General features: G+C 37.2%; 1 protein-coding gene across 1 annotated transcript in view; it reads left to right on the forward strand.

The window, feature by feature from the left end:
- Positions 1–26,114, forward strand: part of LOC120532245 (sodium channel protein type 1 subunit alpha-like) — a 112,272-nt gene that overhangs the window by 65,199 nt on the left and 20,959 nt on the right. The window contains exons 19-20 of the mRNA XM_039758095.1: positions 1,862–1,975; positions 4,346–4,616. Of these exons, the coding sequence (XP_039614029.1) occupies positions 1,862–1,975; positions 4,346–4,616 (385 nt within the window). The remainder of the gene's footprint in view (positions 1–1,861; positions 1,976–4,345; positions 4,617–26,114) is intronic.

A 26,114-nucleotide genomic window follows, 5' to 3' on the forward strand; every position in this document is an offset into this window, starting at 1 on the left:
TTAGATAACAGTGACATATTAATGGTGGGACAGTGATGACACCGCAGGTCTTGCTGCCTTACATATCCAACATCCTTGGTTTGAATTCCTCACCTGTTTGCTGTCTGTGTGTCATCTGCATGTTATCCTTGTGTCTGCATGGGTTTATCTTCAAGGTTTTGGTTTGTTATCCACATGAAAAAGGACATGTTAGTCTAACTGGTGTCCCCTCTTTGTGTGTGCGTGGCAGCGTGTGCCTTGTGAGGAGCAGGCACCCCATCCAGTGCTGGCTTCTGCCTTGTGCCCAATGCTGCGAGTATGTGTTTCAGCACACCATAACTCTTGAAATGATAGCTTCTGAATGTAAAGTTCCATTATCAAATGTTAAATTACTTCACTTATACAATGGTCCTGAATATCTACGTGATATTCTAGAATTAAATTATTTACTAATACTTGCAATACAATTGAAAAAAATAAAGTTTACACATGCTAAATTAATTAATGATTCTTTAAAAGAATAGAGGAAAATTAAAATTTTGAAATAAACTGTATTCTAGCATTAATTTTATTTCTGGAAAAGCAAATAAATGTTATCCAAATCCAAAATACTTTTCAATAATGTATTTAATAAATAAGAACATGAGAAATTTTACAAATGGGAGATAACCTTTCAGTCTATCAAGCTTGGTTGTTTAGCTAATAGCTAAGCTGCCCCAAACAAAACTATGCCAACTTTAAACCAATAAATAATTAGAAGACAATCTTTAAATATTTAAAACAGGCATGGTGAAATTTTTTGGGTCTGTCAGTGGTGATACCTTATAGCACAAGAAGTTGGCCGCCATTGGTTTTATATTTGAGGTACTGTATGTCTTATTCCCTGCTATTGATTATTTCATACCAAAGTTGGTATGGCATTGGTTTGTCTTTATTTTTCCCAGTCTACTACTGCGCCTCCATGAAGGGGTAAATAATATCTGTAATAATACCATTATATATAAAACCATTCACAAGTATATGGATATGTCACTTTCTTGCTCTGTTTTTGACACTAATGAAAAATACCAATGAAATAAACAGTAACTGCCTCTTCAGGCTTAACTCACTTAAAGCATAAAACATTTGTTCCCTGCTATACTGAGATTGTCTTTCTTCAGACATCTACCTCGCTTTCATAGTGTCTTCTTGTTCACATTCATCTTCAGTCACCCGATTGCCTCTTTATATTTTTAGATACCGTAAATTCTCTAATAATGTTTATCTAATCTAATCTAATCTGCTGGATTTTACTTGCAGAGCTGAGAGCTGATGCCATCCGTGCTCAATGCACCCAAGGTTGACAGACTCCCCACATTATCTGTGAATACTGTATATTTCAACATACAGTACTGCCTTCACAGTGTGTTTATGATTTAGGAATTTACATGAGTAGTCCTAATGTCGAATAAATATCTATAACTATTTCTTGCCATTACATTCTTTAAGTGGTGACTCCTACTCTAGATCAGTGCCAGTTGTTTTACTTTTCTATGCACATCAATTAAGGATGTGAAATGATTTAACTAAATAGAAGCTATGTGCAATTTCTTTAATGTTAATTTGCAATAACAAAACCCTGGAAACTTTAAAAACTGCAATCCTCCAAAGACTACATACAGAAAATATAGGATCCATACTGCCCTGTGAAGACTTATTTTGTTTTTACGTTTATTGAAGCTTCATTCTTTGCCTTAAACTCCATAGCATCAAGAACCTACCAATTGTTTAATAAATACATATACATAAGTACATAAAATTGTTTAATAAATACATGTTATAATGTTTTGCATTTTTTAGAGTTATTTAATTTTAATTCTTGATCATTTTCTTTGTTTTGTAGTCTAGAAAAGAAGGCGCACTGGTCATGCTTCTTACTGAAGATCAAAGATATTTATACGATGCATTAAAAAGGCTCTCTAAAGTTAAGCCAATAAAACAAATCCCTCCACCTACAGTAAGTTATATAAAATTTAGAATATATGAACAATTCTAATGTTAATTCTTTGTTGTTCTACAACCACTGTTATCATCCATACTTACCGTAACCTACAGTAAATTGATTCTACTCTATAATTTAAAAATAAAATAAAGTAGTTATGAACATCTCGAAATACTGCAATAGTTTAATACCATTTTAAACAACATTTGTTAAATCTGTGCTATTCTGTTTTCAAAACACACAGACTTATTCAGCTTTTCTGATATATTTAAAATGTGTAATATTTATGTCTGGTGTGTGGACTGTATCTGAAAAAGTTGATAATAAACAATTGTGCCTGTATTTATCAAGCATCTCAGAATTATTGCTAGGAATTGGACTAAAAATCTGACCAGGATAAGAATTTGTCCTACCCCAGAGTAGACCATGAGCAGTTATTGTGAAGTGTCCAACACCTAGCCCCAGTGAAGAGTAGGAGTTCACATTTGAGAATGAGTGACGTCACAATTTTATGGCACCCCGGGCCACTAAATGGCAGTCTTGATGATGTTTTGTAGTTTTCTACTTTATACTAAAGCTGAGGCTTCACCACAAAGATAATAATAATAATAATAATAATAATAGTAATCATCATCATCATAATAATGATTAAAGAACTAGGAGAAAAAGTAGAAGAAGAAAAACATAAGGTATGAAATTGCTCTAACCTGCAAATGATTGTTGCCACTTCACGACAACATCAAAAATAACATTATTACGAGCACTGAGTTAGAAAGATCAAGACATCCACACCAAATGGGAGTAAGGCCTGATAACGGACACATTTATTTAACAATCAGTGATCAACAGCTGTACTTTAAGAATAATGACATTTCTGCTGTTATGGCCATGGCAAACACCTCGTAATGTAAAAGTTACTGAAACTAGCCATGGCTATTCTGGCACTGTTTCTGAAGTCACATTCACAATTCCACTGTTCCCATTCGTATTCCAGAGTGGCGTGCCATGTCTCTCCCAATAATCCTTCCTTATCTTCCACATGGCTCTATTTATCCAATGCCCTGGGAGTATCTGCCTGCCTTCTTGAACCTTCCTGGGCTTATAAAGTTTGCATCCAAGACCACCTGAGTGTTGATACTGTGATATCACTTGCGATTCAGATACATGTGCTCATCCACACTTGGGGCAATGATCTTTATGTGCATGCTGATTTGCATGTGATACAGCATTACCTCACATGGAGTGGTTGGGAAATTTAAAGATTGGCATATTATATCACGTGTTTTAGGGACATTCAAAGTTTTGTGCAAAATTTGAGAAATGTTTGGTTCTAACATATCCAAATCATTGCTATTACAAAGCTGTATTTATCCTGTGGACAAAAAACATAATGTTATGAACACTTATTTTGGCTTCTTCGTGTAGATAGGCTGATCATGTAACATGCGAGATTTGTTACGAATATTATTCCATCTCTGTTAAATCAATATCTTTTTACAAGTTCATTGTTATCCAGTTTCTCCAAAACACTCAGCCTTTCCATGGGTCCTCTGGCAGCTCACAAGGTTTTCCTAAATCTTGGTAAAGTTTGTTGTATTTTCCTAACTAAGAATAAGATTAAATTTGCGTCACTCTGAAATTCTTGAGCCAGTTAGGACTGTTTTCCTACTCTGAGACGTCTGATAAATACAGGCACTGGTTTGTAATAACAAAGACTGGGTGGTGCTTGAAAAAGTAGCCCACAAGGCATGGAGTACATGCTGACATGACCATTATAAAACATCTGTCTGTTGTGATAATGACTACAGTGACTTTTGAGGGATGGGTGGTTGTATTTCTTCGTATTGGTGCATTGCTCACAGAACCACTAGTATGACATTTCTTCACCATTTCCTGAATTATGTATTTGACGGGAACACTTTCAATTGGATAAAGTTCTATGAAACCCTCATTTGTCAATTTGGAAGTGCTTGTATCAGCATACAGTTCCACAATCAAAATACACGGTTCAAATGAAAATTGTATGTCTTCACACATTACAAATCAAAGTGTGCATGGGAACTTTCATTTGCTTCATCTGACTCAATTAGATTCAACTGAAATATGAATGGAGCTCCTTTTTCCTGGGCCATTATGCACTTCCCATACTAAACACTGGTGCTTTTCTGCTCAGTTCATAATTAAACCCTTTCTTGATGCAAAGGATTGACACTCTTCAGCCCTTCTGCAAAGTAACTGACAGAAATGGAATCATAATCAGTCCTTTAGAATCATAAGTCTTTATTATTTCAGTAGTATTACATTATGCCTTAAGTGAATGCACATGTTTTAAAATGCATTATTAAGAATATAGTTGTAAAATGGTTTGATGTTCTTCTTTTGCAGAACATATTTTTCTTATTCTTCTACAAAGTGGTTAATCACAGGTACTTTGAACCTGCAACCATTATTTTAATTGTTTCAAATATGCTTTTCATGACCAGCGACCACTACGAGCAAACAGAAGCATACTCTAATGTTCAAAATGTCATAAACATACTGTTCACGGCATTATTTTCTATTGAAGCTGTACTCAAAATCCTAGGACTGCGACTATACTATTTTACCCAAGCCTGGAATATCTTTGATATTTTGGTCATCATTACATCCATTATAGGTAAGACACTTTGCTTTCAGTATTGTTTTAGACATTTATTTTTATTCTTAAATTTGCTTATAGCTGTATGCAGATTTAAACATGAAACTGGAGCAGTTCTGACAGTGAAAAGTGGAGAATGATTCAAATGTTTGTATTATTTATTTGAATACCTTAAATAATTTTAGGCAAGCATAAAGGAAAAACAGGTAGGTAGTGAAATTTTATAGCTATGGAGCTGTCTTTACAAACAGGTTATTGAGTTGTGATCCTACCTGGTAAAACACAGAAAAGGTTACCTAATGTATACATGCTATGTTGTTGATCTCGAGGATACAGTGTACTCTGTGCAAATGTGGTTCTGCTATTTGCTTTAAGGAGTTTAGATATTATTAAGTTTAGATATTTTTAAACACCTTGAGCATGGGAAAGGCACTATATGAATAAAATGTATTATTATTATTATTATTATTACCTGAAAAGAAGCATTATAAAATAAGCTGTAATGAAAGATCCATCCAAATATTTATTTTTATAGTAAGGCGGAAAAAAACATCATGCTCTGCTGTCAGACAGATTTCTTAGGTACACTCTCTGTACTTTTCTCTCTTCTGTGTCACACTCCTCTCCTTGCATTCACCTGCTCTTTCTTAACCTGATTTCATGATTGCACTTGCTGATCTCATCACCAGAACATGTCATATTACACAACTAGAATTTGCAGGGTATGTCAAATTAGACAGCTCTGTATCGGCTTTACAGCACAGTTTCATATTTCCAAAGTAATGCACGCTTACCACTTTTTCTGACAGCCAATAACATATTGCGTAACAGAGACTTTACAGGTACAGTATGGGGAGTTCAGCTGCAGTCTTGGCCCTCTATTTTTCTTTTTTTCCATTCTGTTATGGTACTTAAAACATGCAAAACAGACTCTCTTCTGTTTCTCAGATTCAGATCACCCATGTTCCTTATTTGTTGTAGCTGAATTATATGCATTGTGTCGGGCGTGTTATAGACTGATTGGAACGAGTTCCTGGGTATGTCAAGGTACACAACTGTTAATCATGGGAGCATGTAGCAACTGCCTCCTATTTGCTAAGATTATGTAAATGAAGTCTGCAGTTAAAAATCGCTGGAAAAGGCATGTAATGTGACACTGCCTTTACTCCTATTCACTCTTACCTTCCAATCAAATCTCCTCTAATGAAATCTGTTCTATCTGCCGTCTGGATCAACAGTCTGCCTGCCACATATTTTTCTTACATTTATAGTTGGCTGTAAAGTAGTGCTTCAAGGCAACTAAACAAAGTTTATCACTGATGCAGCCAGGGGAAGGTTATTTTCAGTACTGGGGAGGAAGAACAATTCTTAGTGTAGCTAACAACAGGAGTCTTAATGTGTGGAGTTATGATGCGAGCTGTGACTACACAAGACTGAGTGGCATGAGCTAATCCACAACGTACCTGCTGCGTTCTCAATTAAGCAAGACTATACAAGGCTGATAAGGAAACTGCAACAGTGCATGAGTACTGTACCAATAGAGAGCTAGTAAGCAAGTGTATTATCCAATCAGTTAAAAAGAAACAACCTTTAATGAAAGATAATTTTTTAATAAAGTTTATAAAAAGGCTAAGTCAAGTCAAGTTTGTGATCATGACAGAATGTACCTTTGACCTTCATGCTTGGGACAAAACCTTCCACTTTCCTCAGTAGACGTGGATGACCGTTTCATGCGTAGATCAACTTTCTGATAGTTATCCAGCAATGGAAAGGTGGTATATAAATAAAATGTATTATTATTCTACCGGTCTCATTTCATTTCCAATTATCGATCTTAGCAATGTAAAAAGTATTGTTAAAAAGCACTACAGGCCAAAAGCATTAAAACTGGATAAGGGCTATAGAACTGTCACAGAGGAATTCCTTTATATTTACCAAAAATAAATTTGTTACCTTTCTCATGCCAGTATACTAACAGTTTCAACTAACTTGTTTTTTTAACATAACATTAGCTTGCTCAGTACTGACAGATGTCAGTATATAGTAATATAGAATAAAGAAGGTAAATTAGCTGTAATCTCATAAAATAATTGCATATGATCTGTGATCATTTATCTTCATGTTGTTTTCAAAAGCTTTTTCATGTTTGGTGTATGTGAGTATTTAAGTTCCTGCCTTGAAACCCACAGATGTACAGCTTTTAAGCTCCTGGTTCAGATTTTTAGTCAAAAAAATAATCCTATTGCAGTTATGCTAAGTTGGGTATGCTGGAGCAGTTGGCATTGCACAGTCGTGTTCCACGGAGCGAACCTGTTGTCTTTTTTTCCATCAGTGCAGGCTCACACGTATTAATTATCTCAGAGATGAGCATTTGCCCTTTCAAAATCCAATTTTTGTGTCAGTTCTTCCACTTAAAAAGTCACAGCATCAGTCTTAGGGCAGCATGTAAACTTTATCTGCTCATCATATTTGAAGTGCTACAAATGTAAGTGCTGCCATAAGTGTATGTGTTCCTTCATCTCATGTAATTGCTTGGATCCATTTTCATCTGTTTGTTTTATCAGCATGAAAGCTATTGAAGCTCAGGCAAGGATGTTTTTATTTAGAATTTAAACACAGAGGGACACTACAGACGCTCATGTATCATGATTTTGTTTACGAGAACCAAAAAAGAGTTTACCTGTGGACGACACCTCCTGGAAGAAAAAATATGGAAGTGTGAAAAGTGATAATTGCAAGTGTTTGCTGTTCTTAGTAAAGACCTGCCTACTCACCATCTTTGGTGTCATATCATTTATCTGTGGGGGAGCTGGGGTAGGAGAAAGGTCAGCCATCATGTGGATTGAAAGATTAGGGTGCAAGCACTCCATGCACATTGCAGGAGGGAATCAAGACCAGGATCTCACAGAAAGTGGCAGAGATAAAAGATTATTTGTATTTGTAAAACTGGTAACTGGTAAAACTGTTGTGGATGTAGGACATGTAAAGAGACTGAAAAATAATATGTGATGTTTAACTGCATCAAAGGTTGAGGAGAATTACAGATGCTAAAGCCTTCTATGTCACTGGAAAGGAGTCATTGGAGATCTTTTATGACTCCTAACAATGTTTGTCTTAGTGCTTAAAGCCAAAAAGGTTATTTATGTCCATGTAGAATTGTAACTTGGACAAACAAAAAGACATATAATCCCCATTAATGCAGGAGAAAATAAAAAGTCCAAAACAAGAGGATTAAGCAAACTAAAATGAGTCTTCCAGCCCAGTACTGGCACTATATTGATGTGTTTGTATTGGCGTTTGTAGGTAAAATTACAATTACATCTTGTCATCCTCTTCATTTATCTTGGCTGGGACAGAATAGTTGGTTTCAAAAGAGAGTAGATTTGATGTCATTTATGTTCGATCAGAACTTTATTTTGCCTGGTAACAGGAAACAGAAACTGTTACTATAAGCAGTGTAACTCTCTCCAGTCTTCCCAGAGTTCTTTTAAATCAGTCTCCATAAACATTTTACTTTGCCCACCAGTTTAGGAGTGGACAATTGTTAATGAAACTATAATTATCAAGGAAAACAAAACCCAACCCAGGTTTAATAAAAATTGCTGTGAGAGAAGTTTTCTATGGATGATGGAAAAACCCAGTGGTAGGTGACATACTGTACTTACAAAATAAGAAATTAAAGCCGAGCTATCACTTAAACATGCTTTAATAAAGGTGATACAACAGGGCCAAGCTGGCAGGAAGAGGAACTACATTTTTTGTTTACTGCAGTATTGTGCGCAGGGAGAGTAAAGCTTGTGAGAGGGGAATACGCAAAAAAAAATGGCAAGTATTACGTAGAGAGGTTTGGGAGAAATGCTAATTACTTTTACTGATGCATTTGCATTGATATGTAATAAGAGGAATACATTACAATACTCCAGAAGGGTTAGATGTAGCTGTCATGTGAGGATTGTGGTTACATATACTGTAGTTGCCATAAAGAGTTTTAAACATTTTACAGTCTTCAAGAGAGCTATAATGAGTGACCAACGTTAAAATAATTTCTGTATTGAAGAAGGTGGTCTGGATATGCTAATTGGAAGACTGCAACATCAGTTTGTTTTCCTGGTTCTTTAGCACGATTTCTGCCTGATTCACACATCTACATTTTGCCCACTGGTAATGTTTCACTGTCTTCATGCCATCTGTCTGAATTTGCTTTTCAGTATCCCTAATAATGACTTTCATGTCTCCTTGCTATCACAAGTCCTGCATAATCCACTTAAATTTAGAGGACTACAAAAGAAGATGGACAGGTACAGAAAGTGGTATGAAGAATAGACCTGGAGTAGCATAAACAGAGCAGAAAAAGAAACAGGGTTGACTTAATGATATTAGGAAAATAAATATGTATTGGGTTAGGAGGTGTGAAGTTGAAACTATATTGAAGATGTTGTACTTTCTCATTCACATACTATTGCAGTACCAAAATTAGTAAAACTACTCAAATCTACCATTTACTCAAAGCATTACGTGGGACATAAATATGTATATAGTGTAAATTTAAAATAATTCATTACAGGGGGAAACTACAAAGTCTAAATGTTTTAGCCATGATTATGTATTTTTAAGTTAAAATACAGGTTTATAGCAGGGCACATAGAATAGGCACATTTGAGCACTAAACGGATCAGTGGTATTCAATGGCTTGGCAAGGTAGCAAAAAGCACTATATTATTATTGAGTTTAGGTATTTTTGTTCCAAGTCAAGTTAAGTGACTTTATTGTCATACTATCCATACACAGTATTACAGCATACAGTTCCCCAAGCTGCAGTACAACAGACAAATAATATAGGACGAGTATAAGATAAGTAAAAAACTATGCAATACTATACTATAAAAAAATAAAAGAGAAATAAATAAATAATAGGTAATGAATAGATACTAATAAATAGAAATATATAATAACTAGCTGTGCGTGGTCTTCAGGACAAAAAACAACCCGAAGACTCCCTAGCAGTTTTACTATATTAGTGAATTTGCAGAGGTGTCAACTAAGTTGACTGTGAGAGGTCTTATCTTATCTGAGATGGACGTGTAGTCGAGTGCAGCTGTGGCACAAATTGAGAGGGACAGGCTGAAACCTGTCTCAGGCAAATATATAGTAGCTTGTTGTATGAACATACAACGTGCATGTACCACAAAGCTAAGTGTGTCTACTTGGAATGAATGAGAAGTGAGGTGCATGCAAGTGCTTAAAATATTTAAAAGTGCATACATGCGCTATCTCACCAAGTGCAAGTCAAACTTGTATAAGCTTCTACATCTTCTGTAGAATTCACACCAACTCCCGTGACTATGGTTAAGCGTGAGGAGAGCGGACTGCTCCATACACACACACACACACGTCTTTCGTAGTGAGAAGTAAGGTGCATGTAAGCACCGAAAAAATCTAAAAGTGCATGCATGGTCCATCTAGTGGCTGTGGTTAAGCGTGAGCAGAGTGGACTGCTCCATACACACACACACACATACGCACACACACACAAACACACATGCACACACGCACACAGGTCTTTTGTTTATATACTGTATTCTCTAATGAACAAATAAATATTAACAACAATTAATAGCATAAACAAGAGCAGTAACAAATGCAATGCATATAAATAAACTTCTAGGAGTACATCTGATGGCGAGGGTAGCCCAGAGTTCAGAGTGTCCGACAGCCAAGGGGTAGAAGCTGTTGCAGGACCTAGTGGAACCAAATTGGATGTTTTGGTATCTTGTGCCAGATAAGAGTAGGGCAAAGAGACCATGGGAAGGGTGGGAGTGGTCCTCCACAATGCTGAAATCTTTGCTGATGCAACGTTTAATAAAGATGAATTTAACGGAGGTGGTAGATAGGCTTGTCTTCCTGAGTTTCTGAAGGAAATGCAGGCACTGCTGTGCTTTCTTAGCTATGGAGGTGGTTTTAATTCACCAAGTAAGGATGGCTGCCAGGTGTACACAAAGGAATTTGGAGCTCTCTACCAATTCCACCTCCGAGCCCCCAATAAGCAGTGGGGTGTGGACAGCAAGGGCTTTTCTGAAGACAACAATCATCTCACCCATCTTGTCCACGATAAGAGACAGATTCTCCATTCTGTAAGCTGGAATAATTCCAAAAAGTGTAAGTAGTCACTGAAATTAGAAGAAGAAGGACCAGGTAAAGATTTTCAGAATTGATAGTCAGAAATGTGCCATGGTCAATAAGCTGGAAAATGACCAAAGCCATGTTCCGTTTTCCAGAAATATTACAAAACAGGCAAAATGACAAAAAAGAGGTAAAAGCCCCAACTCCATAATCACATTTTTTTGCTAGCTACTGTAAATGCACGGATTAATGTTATTGTATCCAGAATCTTGTACGCCATTGGTAGCCCACCACCATCCTAAATACCCAAAGCACAAATGTCACATTAGAACAATCTAGACGAGAACAGGCCATTCAGCCCAGCAAAGCTTGCCAGTGTTATCCACTTAAATCTAAAATAACATCAAGCTGAGTTTAGGAAGTCCCTAAAGTCCTATTGTCTACCATGCTATTTGGGAGGTTATGCCATGTGTCTATGGGTCTCTGTGAAAAGAAAAACTTCCTAATGTTTGTACAAAAGTTTCCAACTGTGTCACTTGTTCTTGATGAAAACATTGTAAATCCACTGTACTAATTCCCTTCATAATTTTAAACACTTCAATCAGCCATGTGCCTTTACTTGTAACAGTAAGATTATAAATATGACAATAAAAATTATAATAATCTTAAATTTTTTAAATTAAGTTACACATAAAAAATATTTACAGGAACAAAATCCCTATACTCAAAAAACCCTAAATCATAACAAGTTTGCATTCCCTGAAGAGTCACTTTCCATTTATTGTCTGTGATTTTAAATTGAATGTTTATTTTTTTATTATTTTTATTTGCCTCTGAAAAGTCTCTACATTCCTGATTTATGATGTTCCCTTGAAAGGCCAGACACTCTGTTCTTTGACTGCCTTTATTTGGTAATATTAATATGGCCTTCAAATTATTTTCTAGGTGACTCTCATCTCCGACTTTTGCAGGTACTACCAGCTAGTAGCATGTCATTTAATGCATATTCTAGAAGAAATTTTTACTTGGCTCATACAGCACACATTTTATTATTTAAGAATACAATATAGTTCTCTTTCATTATTCTCAAACCATGGACCATATTATTGTCATAAACATAACATTCTCAGACCTACTTAATCCAGTTCAGGGTCACAGGATGCCATATTTTATCAGGGCTACACTGGCCACAAGACAAGAAGCAGCACTGAAAAGGGCGCTGGTCTGTGGTGGGCTCCACTCCTACACACACTCATACTAGCACTCACATTGGGCTAATTTGGAATGGGAAATTAACTTAACAGTACCAGGGAGAAAACCCACACAAACATATGGAGATCATGCAAACTTCACACAGACAAGGTATAAAATAAAAAGGCAGAAAGTGGATCAATGAGACAACAGCACTAATCACTGTGCCAGTATACGCCAACGCATGTGTACATTCAAAGAGTACATTGAAATATAAGTCATTTTAGAAGTGAAAATAAATTGTTTACTGGCAAGGTATAAATCAGTTATAGATGGGTCTTATGCTATATTCTCTTCTTCTTTCTTCCTATGATTGACCTTTGGAGCCAAATTGTATGTATGGGACACCCCCAAGTCAGCCATAAGGACTAATAGAATGAATGTCACCTTAAAGAGTGACTATTGCTTAACAAAAGTCTATGCATACAAAAACCTATTAGTATTTTATTTATTATTTTAAACTTGATCACCAAGGAAAAAAGTGTACCCACATGCTAGAAGATAAAATGCTGAAAAGCACTTCATCCACAACTAGCATTATTCCTTCTTTCTTGATTAATTTTCTTTTCTGAGTGCAAATGGAAGAGTGTCAGACAACAGCAAGTCAGTGATTTTCAGCAGTAAACACACTGACACCTCTTCTTCCTCCTCTGGGAATCCATTTCTGCTTTAGGTAGTAATTTTTCCTTAAAAGATTTCTCTGTCGTTCTGGCATCCTTGTTACAGCTGAGGCAGGTGTGTGTATTTTGTTGTAAAACATGATGACTGTGCGTCTTGATGTAGGATTAAATTTCTAAAGTATTAAGCGGCTTAATGTATTAAGTTTGCACCGCTACTTTTCCTCTGAATTCAAATGTGCCCTAGTTAGACATATTGTTGCCTGATTATTAACTCCACACTTAGATCTATTACAGTTCACTACAAGATTTCCACTCCAGCAATGGATTCAGAATTGCAATAATTTGGCACGTCTACTTGAAGCATTTAATCCACAATATGTACCACACTACATAATATAGTGAATTAAAAAATACTTTTACAGCCAATTTTTTTTTGTGTATTTACATTCTTTTCTTCTTTGTAACTGAAGGCTTAGGTTTTGCATTATGTAAGTCAATGTATAAATGGTTAGCCGTTTTAAATAATGTGAAAGAGAGGAGACATTTTCAGGCCATCCTTGAAGCTCGAAAAGTTTTCAAGGAGACCAAACTTATAAACAGGGTGTCTTTATTAATAAAAAATAGGATATAATAAAGAAGATTAACAAAAGAAACAACAAAGTACAAAATAAATGAATGGAAAATTAAAAACCTGATGGCTCTCTGAGCCTCACTTAGCATTTCTTGAATCCTTCTCTGGCTGATGGGTCCGGCACTTGCCCACTTTTAGGTGTCACAAGGAGCCTGCGCAGGAACACAAACTGCTCCTCTTATAATTGCCAGTATTGGCCTTGAGTGTCCCAGCAGTCACACACTTAAAAAGCCTAGGCCTAGGACCACAAATACAATAGCAGGCCTTTCTGCTGCCACCTAATAGAACTGAGGACCTTTGCAGAATTATCAAATCTCACCCACTGCCCCCTTTTTATTTCCATGCTGCTGGAATTATCACTTCTTTAGCCCCCTCAAAAGCATACTTTTTACTGCCCCCTTGATACGTTCCATTTCTCTTAATGGCCATCATTTGCCTGTAGTGGCAGCCCCTACCTCAGACTTCTTTACCTCAGGAAGCAGTATTATACAGTATACAGTTACTGTATGTAACATCAGTTACAATCACGTAACTCAGTAATGAAATGTTCACGGAATGATATCTGTAAAAGATGATCCACAAAAAATTCTTTGATAAGGATGAAGCAGTCAACTACTATTTAACTTTCATTCAGTTTCTCATTAATATATGAGCACATGTACATATATCACATGGACAAGGAAAAAATTATACTCCACCCAAAATTTTTATATTTTTTTAATGATACTTATCCCATTTAGTTTGTAGTGATGGACGAAAAAAAAATGTAATCTCATGTTTACATGAATATCTGAAATATATATTTTTTTAATATAATATGGGTTCCCAATGACAAACACTGGACAACATCAAACAGGGTGAGTGCTCAAGGAAAAGAGGCCAGGATCATGAGAGTAGAAAAGCTAGAGATAGAGATGGAGGTGGAAATAGGTTTACTGCTTGTGCTATTTTTGTGATGTGGGTGAGGTATGTCACTCTGCAGACAAGGGTTCCAGACCAGTTCAGGTAAGCCCAGTTATTGTTTGTTTATTTTGGTCCCACGTGTATTTTTTATTTTGTGTACACCTCACTTTGTGGGTGTTTCTTCAAATAAGCACATTGTCTTGATAGATTTGGTCAATGACATCATCCTGGGTTTAGAGGGTCACTATGAGAAAGACCCACCAACCCATATACACCACTAGGAGTTAACAACACTAAAAAAGATGACTTTAATGGGTTAATGTGTTAGCTGGAACGGCAGAATTAAAATGTAAAATGAGCAGTGTCTGTTACTTAATTTCATTGCACCGTTATTTGTATGTGTCATTACTGCAGAAATATTCAATTTTGTGTAGGCAGCAGTGCACTAAATAAACTAATAATCATTCTCCAAATATTTCTAAACATATTTTATAACTGGCAATTATTAAATTTCTAGTGTTACATTCTTCAGTCCCTTAATCCTATTACAAGTTCAGCATATCTTCTGTGGTCTTCCACCCACACATTGCTTCCACTAACATACTACTGTAATGATGCAGCAACATAAAAGTGGAAACAAAGGACAGAACAGGTCCCAAAATGAAAAAAAAAAACGCCTGATGAAAACTTAACTGGATAGCCTCAGAAATTGACCTGACCCCAAAATGTAATAGGCAGGCTTCAAGGCCTGCACAGGCCAAAAATGGAGATCAGACTGTAAAGTTTCTAAAGTCCAGTGGAGAGGGGTGTAAAACTACGAACAAAACCCCAGGCCAAGCAAAAACAAAGCAAGTTCATTGCATTTAAAGATTTTTTTTAGAGTTTCAGAAAGGGTCACAAAAAGTACAAAACAATTAAAAATAGGTTCTCATCCACATATGTTGTTATAGTCGTTTACTTTGAAAGGTAAGTTTTGAAATAAAATTGATTCATTTAGTTATAATATTTCAGTAGTAATTTGATCATTTCTTCATCACAGTTGATCCATTCACAGATACAGATGATTCAGGAAAAAAAAATTCAGACATCATCACTTTCTGCACTCTGCACTGTGTAGTAGATTTTAAATTGATAATTTAAATTGGTAAATTTGCCATATTTCACCATCAACTTTAATAATCCTCAATAATAAAGTGAAAACCTGTTTTCAGAAAGGTTTACAAATGTATCAAAATCAAACACCGAAAGCTCCCATTTCTGTTATATATATATATATATATATATATATATATATATATATATATATATATATATATATATATATATATATATATATATATATAAATATTCAGACCCTTTGCTTTGACACTCCAATTTGTGCTCAGGTACATCCTGTTTACTTTAATTCTCCTTGACCTGTGTTAAGAACTTGATTGGGGTCCACCTGTGGCAAACTGAATTGATTGGACATTATTCAGAAAGGCTCACGCCCACATGTATAGAAGGTCCCACAATTCACACTGCATGTCAGGACAAAACCAAGCCATGAAGTCCAAGGAACTCTCTGTAGATCCCAGATCAAATTGTGGTGAGGCATAGATCAGGGCAAGGGTATAAAAGAATTTCTTAAAGCTTTCAGTGTTCCCAGGAGCACAGTGGCCTTAATAATTATGAAATTGAAGATTTTTGGAACCACCAGAACTCCTTCCTAGAGTTGGACATGTGGCCAAACTTAGTTTTTGGTCAAGAAGGGCCAAGAACCCATTGACTACTCTAACAGAGCTTCAGAAGTCCTTTGCTGAGATGTGTTGGAATGATGGTTATTTCAGTAGCAACTCATCAATCAGGTGTTTATGATAGAGTGTCTAGATGGAAGCCAATCTTAAATAAAAGACATTGATGGGTTAAAGGACTGTGAGAGCATGAGGAAAAAGATTCCCTGAACTCTTAGGGCAGAACTCCAAGCACTATGATTTGTAAACACCAGGCACTGTGCATACCTGCTTAATACCATCTCTACAGTGAAGCATGGTGGTGACAGTATCATATGGGGGTGCTTCTCAGCAACTGGGAAAGAAAGACTGGTCAGAATTGAGGAAATGGTGAATGCAGACAAATAAAGAAAAGTTCCTGAAGAAAACCTTATCCAGAGTGCATGGGGACCTCCAACTGGGGTGATAATTCACCATTCAGCATGACAATGACCCAAAGCATACATCCAAGACAATGCTGGAATGACTTTGAGACAAGTCACTGACTGTGTTTGAGTGGCACAGTCAAAGACTGGACTTAAACCCCATAGAGCATCTGTGGAGAGACCTGAAGATGGCGGTTTACAGATGTTTCCCATCCAATCTAATAAATTCTGAAAGGATCTTTTAGGAAGAATGGGATAAACTGCCCAAATCATGTTGTACACAGTTTGTAGAGTCTAACCCAAGAAAACTCACAGCTGTAATTGCTGGCAAATGGACTTCTATAAAGTACTGAATTAAGGATCTAAATACTTATATCCATGAGAGATTTCAGTTTTTCATTTTTAATACATTTGCAAACCTTTCTGAAAATATGTTTTTACTTTGCTATTATGAATTATTGAGTGTAGATTGATGGATAAAAATGGCAAATTTATCCATTTAACATAAAATTGACAACACAGTAAAGTGTGGGGCAGAGTGGTGGCTCTGAGGCTAGGGATCTGCGTTGGCAATCAGAAGGTTGCTGGTTTGAAACCCGTAAAATGCCAAAAGTGACTCTACTTCGTTGGGCCCTTGAACAAGGCCCTTAACCTGCAATTGCTCCATCCTGGGTATGACGATAATCTGCATCCAGTCCTGCATTTAGGCCATCCAACCTGCAGGGAAAACCCTGGGGGTTGGTGGCAGAATTTGCGCTCCAGCCACCATATTAAACCTCCCACTGTTCCATTCCATCTGAACTAGTGTGGTGCTGAGGTGACTCCCATTGCATGGCTGCACTCGGGTCCTAATGTGGAATCCTGAGTTGGTTTGTCATGTGGTGGGTGCAGCAATGCGCTGTATGTGCTCCTAACAGTAAAGTGCACAGGAAGTGAAGTCTGAATACTTTCTGAATCCATCGTACATACAGTACATGGTAGTCCTGGATGGGATGACAGTCTATTTCAAGACATACAGTACCTACTCACATGCACTGTCACTAACAATGGGTCATTTGCAGTCACCAGTTAGCTTAATATACACATCTTCTTGATAAGAGTACAAATTGGGTACCTAGTAAAAACAAGTACAGCTAAAAGAAACATCTACAGACTCCACACAGACTAACTGGGCTAAGAATCAAGGTCACGTCCTGGGGCTTAGAGGCAGGAGCACCAGGCCATTTTCCCCTTTGCCACCCATCATTTCAATGTGCACAGCCACTCTTGCTCTCACTCAGTTCAGAGTCCCAGTGCAGGAGCCAAAACAGAATTCAAATACTCTGAGGCAACAGCACCCTGTGCAGCTCATCACTGGTTATGTAACTAATTGGGATCACGCCTGATAATAATTAGCCTCGGTCATTACATCACATTGCTTGGATTGATTTCACCTGCTTTCTTTTAAAAATACTGCATATCTAATATAGGTAAATTAAAATGAAATGTAACTAAGTAAACCTTTACAGTTTGAACTCACCAATAGATGTCACTCAAACACAGCAATTATTTGACATTCTTTTTCTTTTGAAGCAGTTTTATGATTACTTTCGTAATCTTGTCTACACACTAAGAAGATTAGAAGAGTTCCTGTAAAAGTAAATTCATTTTGTTATGAAGCTGCCCTGAATTTATTTGTATTTCAGTAAAAGTCTTCTGTGATACTGGACATCAATCTTGATCATTAACTTTTCTCTCCACTAGATATTAGTGTGTGAAATACAGATAAGTTGAAGTAAGTTCAAGAATGTTTTCTTTCATTTTTAAACAATTACTTCAATTCTGCTCAATTCAGCTGATGCTCGGACAGCAGTTTTCACTAAAGACAAGCACAGAACTTTAACACAGATTAAAAAATACAAAACAATCACAGCGCAGTGCTGTGCCCAACCATGAAACCTAAACAAATATATTAAGTTAACAGCACTAGTCCTTTAAAATAAAGTCCACATTCAGCCGCTCTAGACTAACTGTCCTCTCTCCCTCGCTTTCGGCAGGCATACTCACTGAGTCCTTGACTGTATAACATGACGCTCTGGTGTTGTGTCAGTTACCACTGATGTCAAACACACATACATCTCATTACAGTCCAGGATTAACAATCTGGTCCATGAATCACAACAGGTTATTGTAGAAAAATAAGTCTGGGGAAAGTGGCACAAACCATTGATAATAATACCTGTGACACTTTTAGGGCAAAAACAAAGAACAAAACTTTGAAGTTTTAATATTTAAATAAGCAATTTATGCTAAAGTAATGAGAAGATGTGATCCAGTGTACCCTCTGTAATATAGACATAAATTAGACATAAATACGTTCAGTTGAGTAAAGAGACCCAAAGCAAAGGTTGAAAGGAGATTCTGAAATTAGTTCTAAATTTAACTGAAAGCCAGTGTTGAGGGTTAGGAAAAGATTAGATTAGATTTGATTTGATTTCATTTGATTAGATTAGATGCACTTTATTAATCTCACAGAGAAATTCAGATGCATACAGCAGCAGAAACATGAAAAAAAAAGATACAGACTCACAGGACAAATAATACAGCCAATCAATCAAGTGTTCAATAAATAAATGTACATTGTGCAGATATTTCAAAATTAACTTTGGAGGAAACATTGAATTGCCAGATAGCAGCGGACAGAGAAGAACCCCAGATGCCTTTATCGCACACTTTGGTGGAATGAGCCTGTAGCTAAAAGTACTCCAAGAGAGCACCTACTGGAGGAAATGAAGGGGTTTTTCATGATGACATCCAATTTTACTATTATTCTTTTTTCCACAATAACTTCTAGTGTGTCTAGGTTTCACTCTGTGATGGAGCAGGCTCTCCTGATAAGTTTGTTCAGGCATTGTGCTTCTTTTGAGCTTAAGTTGCATCCACAGGAGATTGCAGCTTAGAACATTGGATGCTATGAACTGGTAGAACATTTCCAGCAGTTTGCTGGAAACATTAAAAGACCTGAATCTCCTTAGCAAGTACAGTCTGCTCCAGCCCTTCTTGTACAGTGCCACTGTGTGGTCAGCCCACCCCAGTTTGTTGTTTAAATAAAAGTTGTTTTTTCATACTTTTTATCCTATTCCTTATATTAGCATATTGAATTAAATACATGCTGGAAACAAATTGAATTCAAGATCATGTGAATAAAGCACTGTAATAGTCAGTTCTATACAGGATTTATATTTCTGTATTCTGCACAGACATCTACATTTTCTGATGTTTGTGAGCATTGGATACTGCAGTTTGGAAACACTAAAGCACTGGTTCTCAACCTGTGGGGCGGGCCCCCCTAGGGGGACACGAAGTAACAAAAAGGGGGCGTGAAGATGTGAAAAGAAAAACAAGAATCAAAAATATGAACAAAACTTCTGTTAAAACCAAAACAAATTAACTTAAACTACATTCTGATACTAGAACAATAAATATAGAGTTAGATAAATGTCGATAAAAGATAAGTAGGTATAATAACATATGCATCTACATTTCAAAAAAATGTTGGGGGGGAGGGCGCGATTAAAACTGTTATGAAAACTCGGGTCGCAAATACTTAAAGGTTGAGAAACGCTGCACTAAAGGGAAGATCAGTTTCAAAGAGATTGCTTGAACTTTCTGCTGATTTAGCAGAATTAATATAGAAGGCCTTTAAGTTAAAAGGCAAGCTTCAGACCTACCCAGACCCAAAAATGGGGCAAAAGCTTTTGACAGACAAATATCAAAAAGGTCTACAAAGGGAGAAAAGGAAATCATTAAACCCCTTTCAGTCATAAAACAACACTAAGATATTTTAATATTTAATTATTTATTGAAATCATTCATAGGAATTCCAGACAAAATAGATGCAGAAGCAAAAAAAAAAAAATTAATACAAATAGGTTTGCCAAAAGACAAGCATGAAGCAAACAAATCCAAAGACAGAATCAGAGACAGCACTTTATTTCAAATGCAAGGAGTAATCCAAAAACAAAAAAATGCACAAACCAAGTGTTAGGAACAATCCCAATGCTGAGGCAGGTAGGTAACAGCAGCTTCTCTATATATACTGCTGAGGATAGTCCCCCGTCTACATCATTGGGTGGCCCCACCCCCTTAGGTTCCACATAAAGAGGACAGGGCAGAAAACAAAAATGACTGATACAATATTAACATAATAGAAAACTGCAGCATATGTAATTAATTCATGACACAGAATTCAATAAAAAACAATATCAAAAAACAACAAAAAATAAACATAGTTGAACCAGGGATACAACTCTGGCTGAACTTTGACAAATGATGGGAAGCACAGCTACTGTATATTTCTATTCTTAACATTAGAATTCTTAGAAAATTAGAAAAATTGTGACAAGAACAGACCATTCAAGTCAATGAGCTTGTCCATCCTATTTACCCGAAGTGTCCAAAATAACATCACCTTGAGATGTAAAGGTCCCTAAAGTCATACTGTCCACTTACTACTTTGTAATTTATTCTATGTGTCTGTGATTCTTTGCATAAAGAAAAGCTTTCTAACATTTGTGACAAATCTTCCCTTGTTATTTCCAACAGTGTCCTTGTGTTCTTGTTGCAGACCTTATTTTAAAGTAACAACTGAAATCTGCTGTGCTAATTCCAATTATATTTTTAAACACTTCAGTCATGTCACCTCTTATCTCCCTTTGCTTAAACTAAAAAGGTTCAACTCCTTCAATCTCTCCTCTATAACTCCTACCTCTTAGTACTGGAAATTAGGCTAGTTGCTCTTCTCTTGACTTAATCTGGTTCTGCCATGTCTTTTTTGTAATATGTCTACCAAGACTGAACACAGTACTCCAGGCAGACCTTCACTAGTGTGTAATAAAACTTAAGCATAACCTTCTTTTACATGTACTCCACGCATTGAATTACATTATCTACTATCCTATTAGCTTTCTCAATCACTTCTGTACACTGCCTGGATGTAAACAGTGATGAGGCCACTGTATCCACTAGGTCCTTTTCATAAGGTGTTTTGTCAAGTTTTAGTCATCCCATTTTGTATTTAATTTTTACCTTATATTTACTTTACATTAAATTTCATCTTCCAAAAATCTGTCCAAGCCCTTATGCTACCCAAGTCCTGCATAACAATTGAGCTAATTTCACATTATCTGCCCATCCACCAAATTTGGTGTCTTCTGCAAACTTAACTAGCTTGTTACTTATATTCTTATACAGATCATTTATGTATATTAAAAACAGCAGCCGCCCCATCACTGATTCCTGTATCCCGTGCCCTGAATTTCAACTTCTTTAAATTTAATCACTAACCTTTCATGTGGTACCTTATCAAAAGCCTTCTGAAATGATGCTAAATAAGATTAGATGCACCTCTCTGATTGTATCCTTTTGTTGCTTCCTTACAGAATTCCGACATATTAGTGAAACACGACCCTCCTTGACGGAACCCATGCTGACTGCTCTAGACATGTGCTGCTCAATCTTTTCTTTAATAATTCCTTCCATTAATTTACATTTTATGCATGTTAAGCTTACTCCCTCACCTCAATCCAGGACATTTTTCAAACACCCTGCCTGTGTAGAGCCTCCACCATTGTGGAAGACATACTGTTTCACCTCCTTCCATTAGGTAGAACATACTTCAGCATAAGGACCATCACATCCAGGTCCTATAACAGCTTTTTTCCCCAAACTGTCAGATTTCTTAACTCCTACAAGGGTCATTCCCCTAATTATGTACAGTCACTTTACACTCTGCACTTGACTATGGATATTGAGTATTGTTCGAGCTGCACAGTCCTGTTTCTTTTGTTTTGTTACATTGTATTGTTGCACTGGTCTTGGTAATGTTATGGTGTATGTTAAATGTTTTGCCTATGCACCGGGGACTGTAAAGAACAAAATTGCATTCAGCCTTATACTATGTATGTAGATGAATGACAAGTTGAGTTGAGCTGAGTGTATAGTTGCTTGGATCAGGTTGGTAACCCTTTGAATACAATGGGATCAGATATGCTAGCCTACAGTCTTTAGGAATTTCTCCAATTTGGAGAAGCTGGCAAATAAATTTGAGTTGTCATCGCTTTGTATGTACTGTATGTATGGATGGATTTGTATATGTTCCTTAAAGAATCCAGGCCAATACCATGGGGCAGGCAGCTAGCTCAGGGTGCGAGGCAGGAACAAACCATAGAGAGGGTGCCAGTCCATTGCAGCAGTCAAAAACAGATGTACATATTTCCATGAAAACTGAAAGATAACTCAAATCTGATATCATCCTGTTGAGCATTAAATCCCTCCTTTATGATTTCAATAGCTAACTTTAAAGGTGATTGGTTGACCATAAATGACAGTGGAACAGATGTGATCGAGGAGAATCCATATTGATACCGCAGATTCTTCTCATCCCAATCAGATTACCACTTCCACTTCAAAGCACTCCAATTCCCTTTGAGATTTTGTTTGTCAGTAGACAAACTGCTTCTCTCATTGGCAACTCTATGTCACTTGGTCAGATGACCGTAAAATAGACTTTACAGCAACATTTTAAAAATGGCAGGAAGCAGAGCTAGTCAGCATTAAAAGGTAACCAAAATATTTTTTGTTCTCTAATGTTTGCATATTTTGTCGTCTGCCACCTCTTTTGAGGTGTGTGTGGGTATTTGGGGCTAGCATTATGCTTGAGAATAAAGAATGTTGTTTTCAAGGATCGTGTGTTCCCTGCAAAATACCGGCTCCAACTAAGTGAATCAGAAAGTCGTATCTTCAGAACTCTGTAGGACTGCAAGTCCCAGATGAATTTCAGTTAGCTATTGGGAAAACTGCACCAACTTCAGGCCATTTTTACAAAGCTGTTCCAGAGTGGCTACTGGAGTCTCGAGTTTATTAGCCATTGTTGGACAGAAATGTGTGTCTGTGATTACTCAGAGAGACGGACAGATAAATGATCACGTTATGTGTACCCACAAACCCATTCTAATGCCCAAGAATACCCAGGTATATCTGTTTGCTGTTTTTAATATTAAAATGTGCACGTTGCCTTTCAATTCAGCTAAGCAAAGTAAATTTAATAGCTAAGCTCTTAAAATAAGTTACATTCCTGAAACTATTTTTGTACTCCCAGCAAAGCTTTTTATTGATTGATTTTTCCTCTGTGTTTTAAACAAAATGACACTAAATTTATTATACATTGCATCATGGTGACCACCTTGTGTGCCTTCACCCTTTTTCAGCCATATGCAACAATGTTTTCCAAGTATTGGACTGACCAATTAATGTTAGTTAAATGTCCATTTTGGCAAAAAAAAATCAGTTTATTTCAATCAGCAGACAGTTGCAATTCATTTTAAGCTCCTTCACTAATTCCTACTCCCTGACTAGATTCATGTTATCATGGAAACAGCAGTTATTCACATTTTAAACCAGATGGTTCTGTAATGATGGGCAGCTTTCCAGTTGCACTAGAGAGCCTAATCCCTGGCTTTCCTGCATCATAGTGGCTTGTTCAAACACAGATTCCCTGGTGTGTTTTAAATAATGTGGACCTTGATCTGTCACTCTGGAACACAAGGGAAAGCTTTTTAACAATACCTTGATTTATTCAGTGATCAAGTGAAGTAGAGCAAGGTTAAACCCGCTTTTTGCTGAATCACAGCAGAATAATAAGGTGTGCTAAATATTATAGATGACATACAAAAACATTGCAAATTAAATAACAATCAATTCTAGATTATCCGTTGGCAGGCTGAACAGTGTGCAGAAAAGCAATATATTGTAAACCTGTTAGGAATTGAAAACCTGCTATTAGGAGCCCTGAAAGAAAGTATTTGATGAAAAATTTCCATAGGCACACCATCAGAAGACACAAGTTAAATCTCTACAGGGAGACGGACAGAGAAGAACTGCTGGACACACCTTATTACAAATATATTGCATTTAGTGAAAAAGTGAGTCGCCTATTGCAGCAGACTCATTTGAATATCTGAGCGTTTCTTAAAGTTCGAAACACAGCGCCTTTACAGTGGCAAATGTGTTGTTTAAAACTTAAGAGTTTCTATCTCTTATACACTGTTGCTTATGGCAATGAACCAGAAAAAACAAAGACATCAACAATCAATCGCACACCCACATACCTCCCCTCTGCAAAGTAGACATTTTTCCATTTCTATGTTGCCAATGAGTTGTTTAAAAGGCTTTACAAATATTGCTCAGTTAACAGGATTGCTAACTCTGACGTAGCACCTTATGTTACGTCATGTCTCATGAGCCAACATTGCGTTCAATAAAAAAGGATTAGGAGAACAATAAACAGCATTCACACCCACAAATACAAAGATCTGATTCTGATTAATTTTCATTAATAGTTGAGACATTATTGAATTATTACAATCCTGTTTGCTTCCAGACCCCTGTCATAAAAACTATGACTGCCCTACTATAGTTTTATCGGTGACAAAGGGCCAGGGCTGCCCTTTGTCACCGATTCTGTTCATAACTTTTATGGACAGAATTTCTAGGCGCAGCCAGGGTGTTGAAGGGGTCCGGTTTGGTGGACTCAGGATTGGGTCACTGCTTTTTGCAGATGATGTTGTCCTGTTTGCTTCATCAGGCCGTGATCTTCAGCTCTCTCTGGAGCGGTTCGCAGCTGAGTGTGAAGCGGCTGGGATGAGAATCAGCACCTCCAAATCTGAGAGCATGGTCCTCAGCCGGAAAAGGGTGGAGTGCCCTCTCAGGGTTGGGAGCGAGATCCTGCCCCAAGTGGAGGAGTTCAAGTATCTCGGGGTCTTGTTCACGAGTGAGGGAAGAATGGAGCGTGAGATCGACAGGCGGATCGGTGCGGCATCCGCAGTGATGTGGGCTCTGCATCGGTCTGTCATGGTGAAAAGGAGCTGAGCCGTAAGGCAAAGCTCTCAATTTACCAGTCGATCTACGCTCCTACCCTCACCTATGGTCATGAGCTATGGGTAGTGACCGAAAGAACGAGATCGCGAATACAAGCAGCCGAAATGAGTTTCCTCCACAGGGTGTCTGGGCTTTCCCTGAAAGATAGGGTGAGAAGCTCAGTCATCCGGGAGGGGCTCAGAGTAGAGCCGCTGCTCCTCCGCATCGAGAGGAGTCAGATGAGGTGGCTCGGGCATCTGATCAGGATGCCTCCTGGACGCCTCCCTGGTGAGGTGTTCCGGGCATGTCCAACCAGGAGGAGGCCCCGGGAAGACCCAGGACACGCTGGAGGGACTATGTCTCCCGGGTGGCCTGGGAACACCTTGGGATTCTCCCAGAAGAGCTGGAAGAAGTGGCCGGGGAGAGGGAAGTCTGGGCCTCTCTGCTTAAGCTGCTGCCCCCGCGACCCGACCTCGGATAAGCGGAAGAGGATGGATGGATGGATGGACTATAGTTTTAAATAAATGGGTAGGAGGAAGTGTGCCTGTTTTCTGTTTGGACGCTTGTCTAATCTTTGTACACAAGACAAGAATGTTTCGAATGTGGAGCTTGTTTATAAAAATACAGCCTTCAGTTATAATTACTGGCTTTCTTTGGCTGATTTTCATATGTGACATATGTCTTTTCTGTTTTACTTTTTTCATTTAAGGAAATAATAATTGGTAAAGTTTTTCAGTGGCGTAGCTGCATTTATACCATTACCAAAGTTCTGCAGCTTTAAGTTTGCTTCATAGGACAGTTCTAGCACTTGTGTGACACGTTTTCAAATAATTCCACAGACCAAATATCTTTGTTTTAAAAGTTTTACTAAAATTTCAAAGCAAAACAATTCACACAAAAATAGAGAAAAAGTTGGTATCAAAGAAAAGAAAGGTTCTTGTTTAAAGAAAGTTCTGTTT

This window comes from Polypterus senegalus, chromosome 7 (assembly GCF_016835505.1).
Source record: "Polypterus senegalus isolate Bchr_013 chromosome 7, ASM1683550v1, whole genome shotgun sequence".
NCBI lineage: Eukaryota > Metazoa > Chordata > Cladistia > Polypteriformes > Polypteridae > Polypterus > Polypterus senegalus.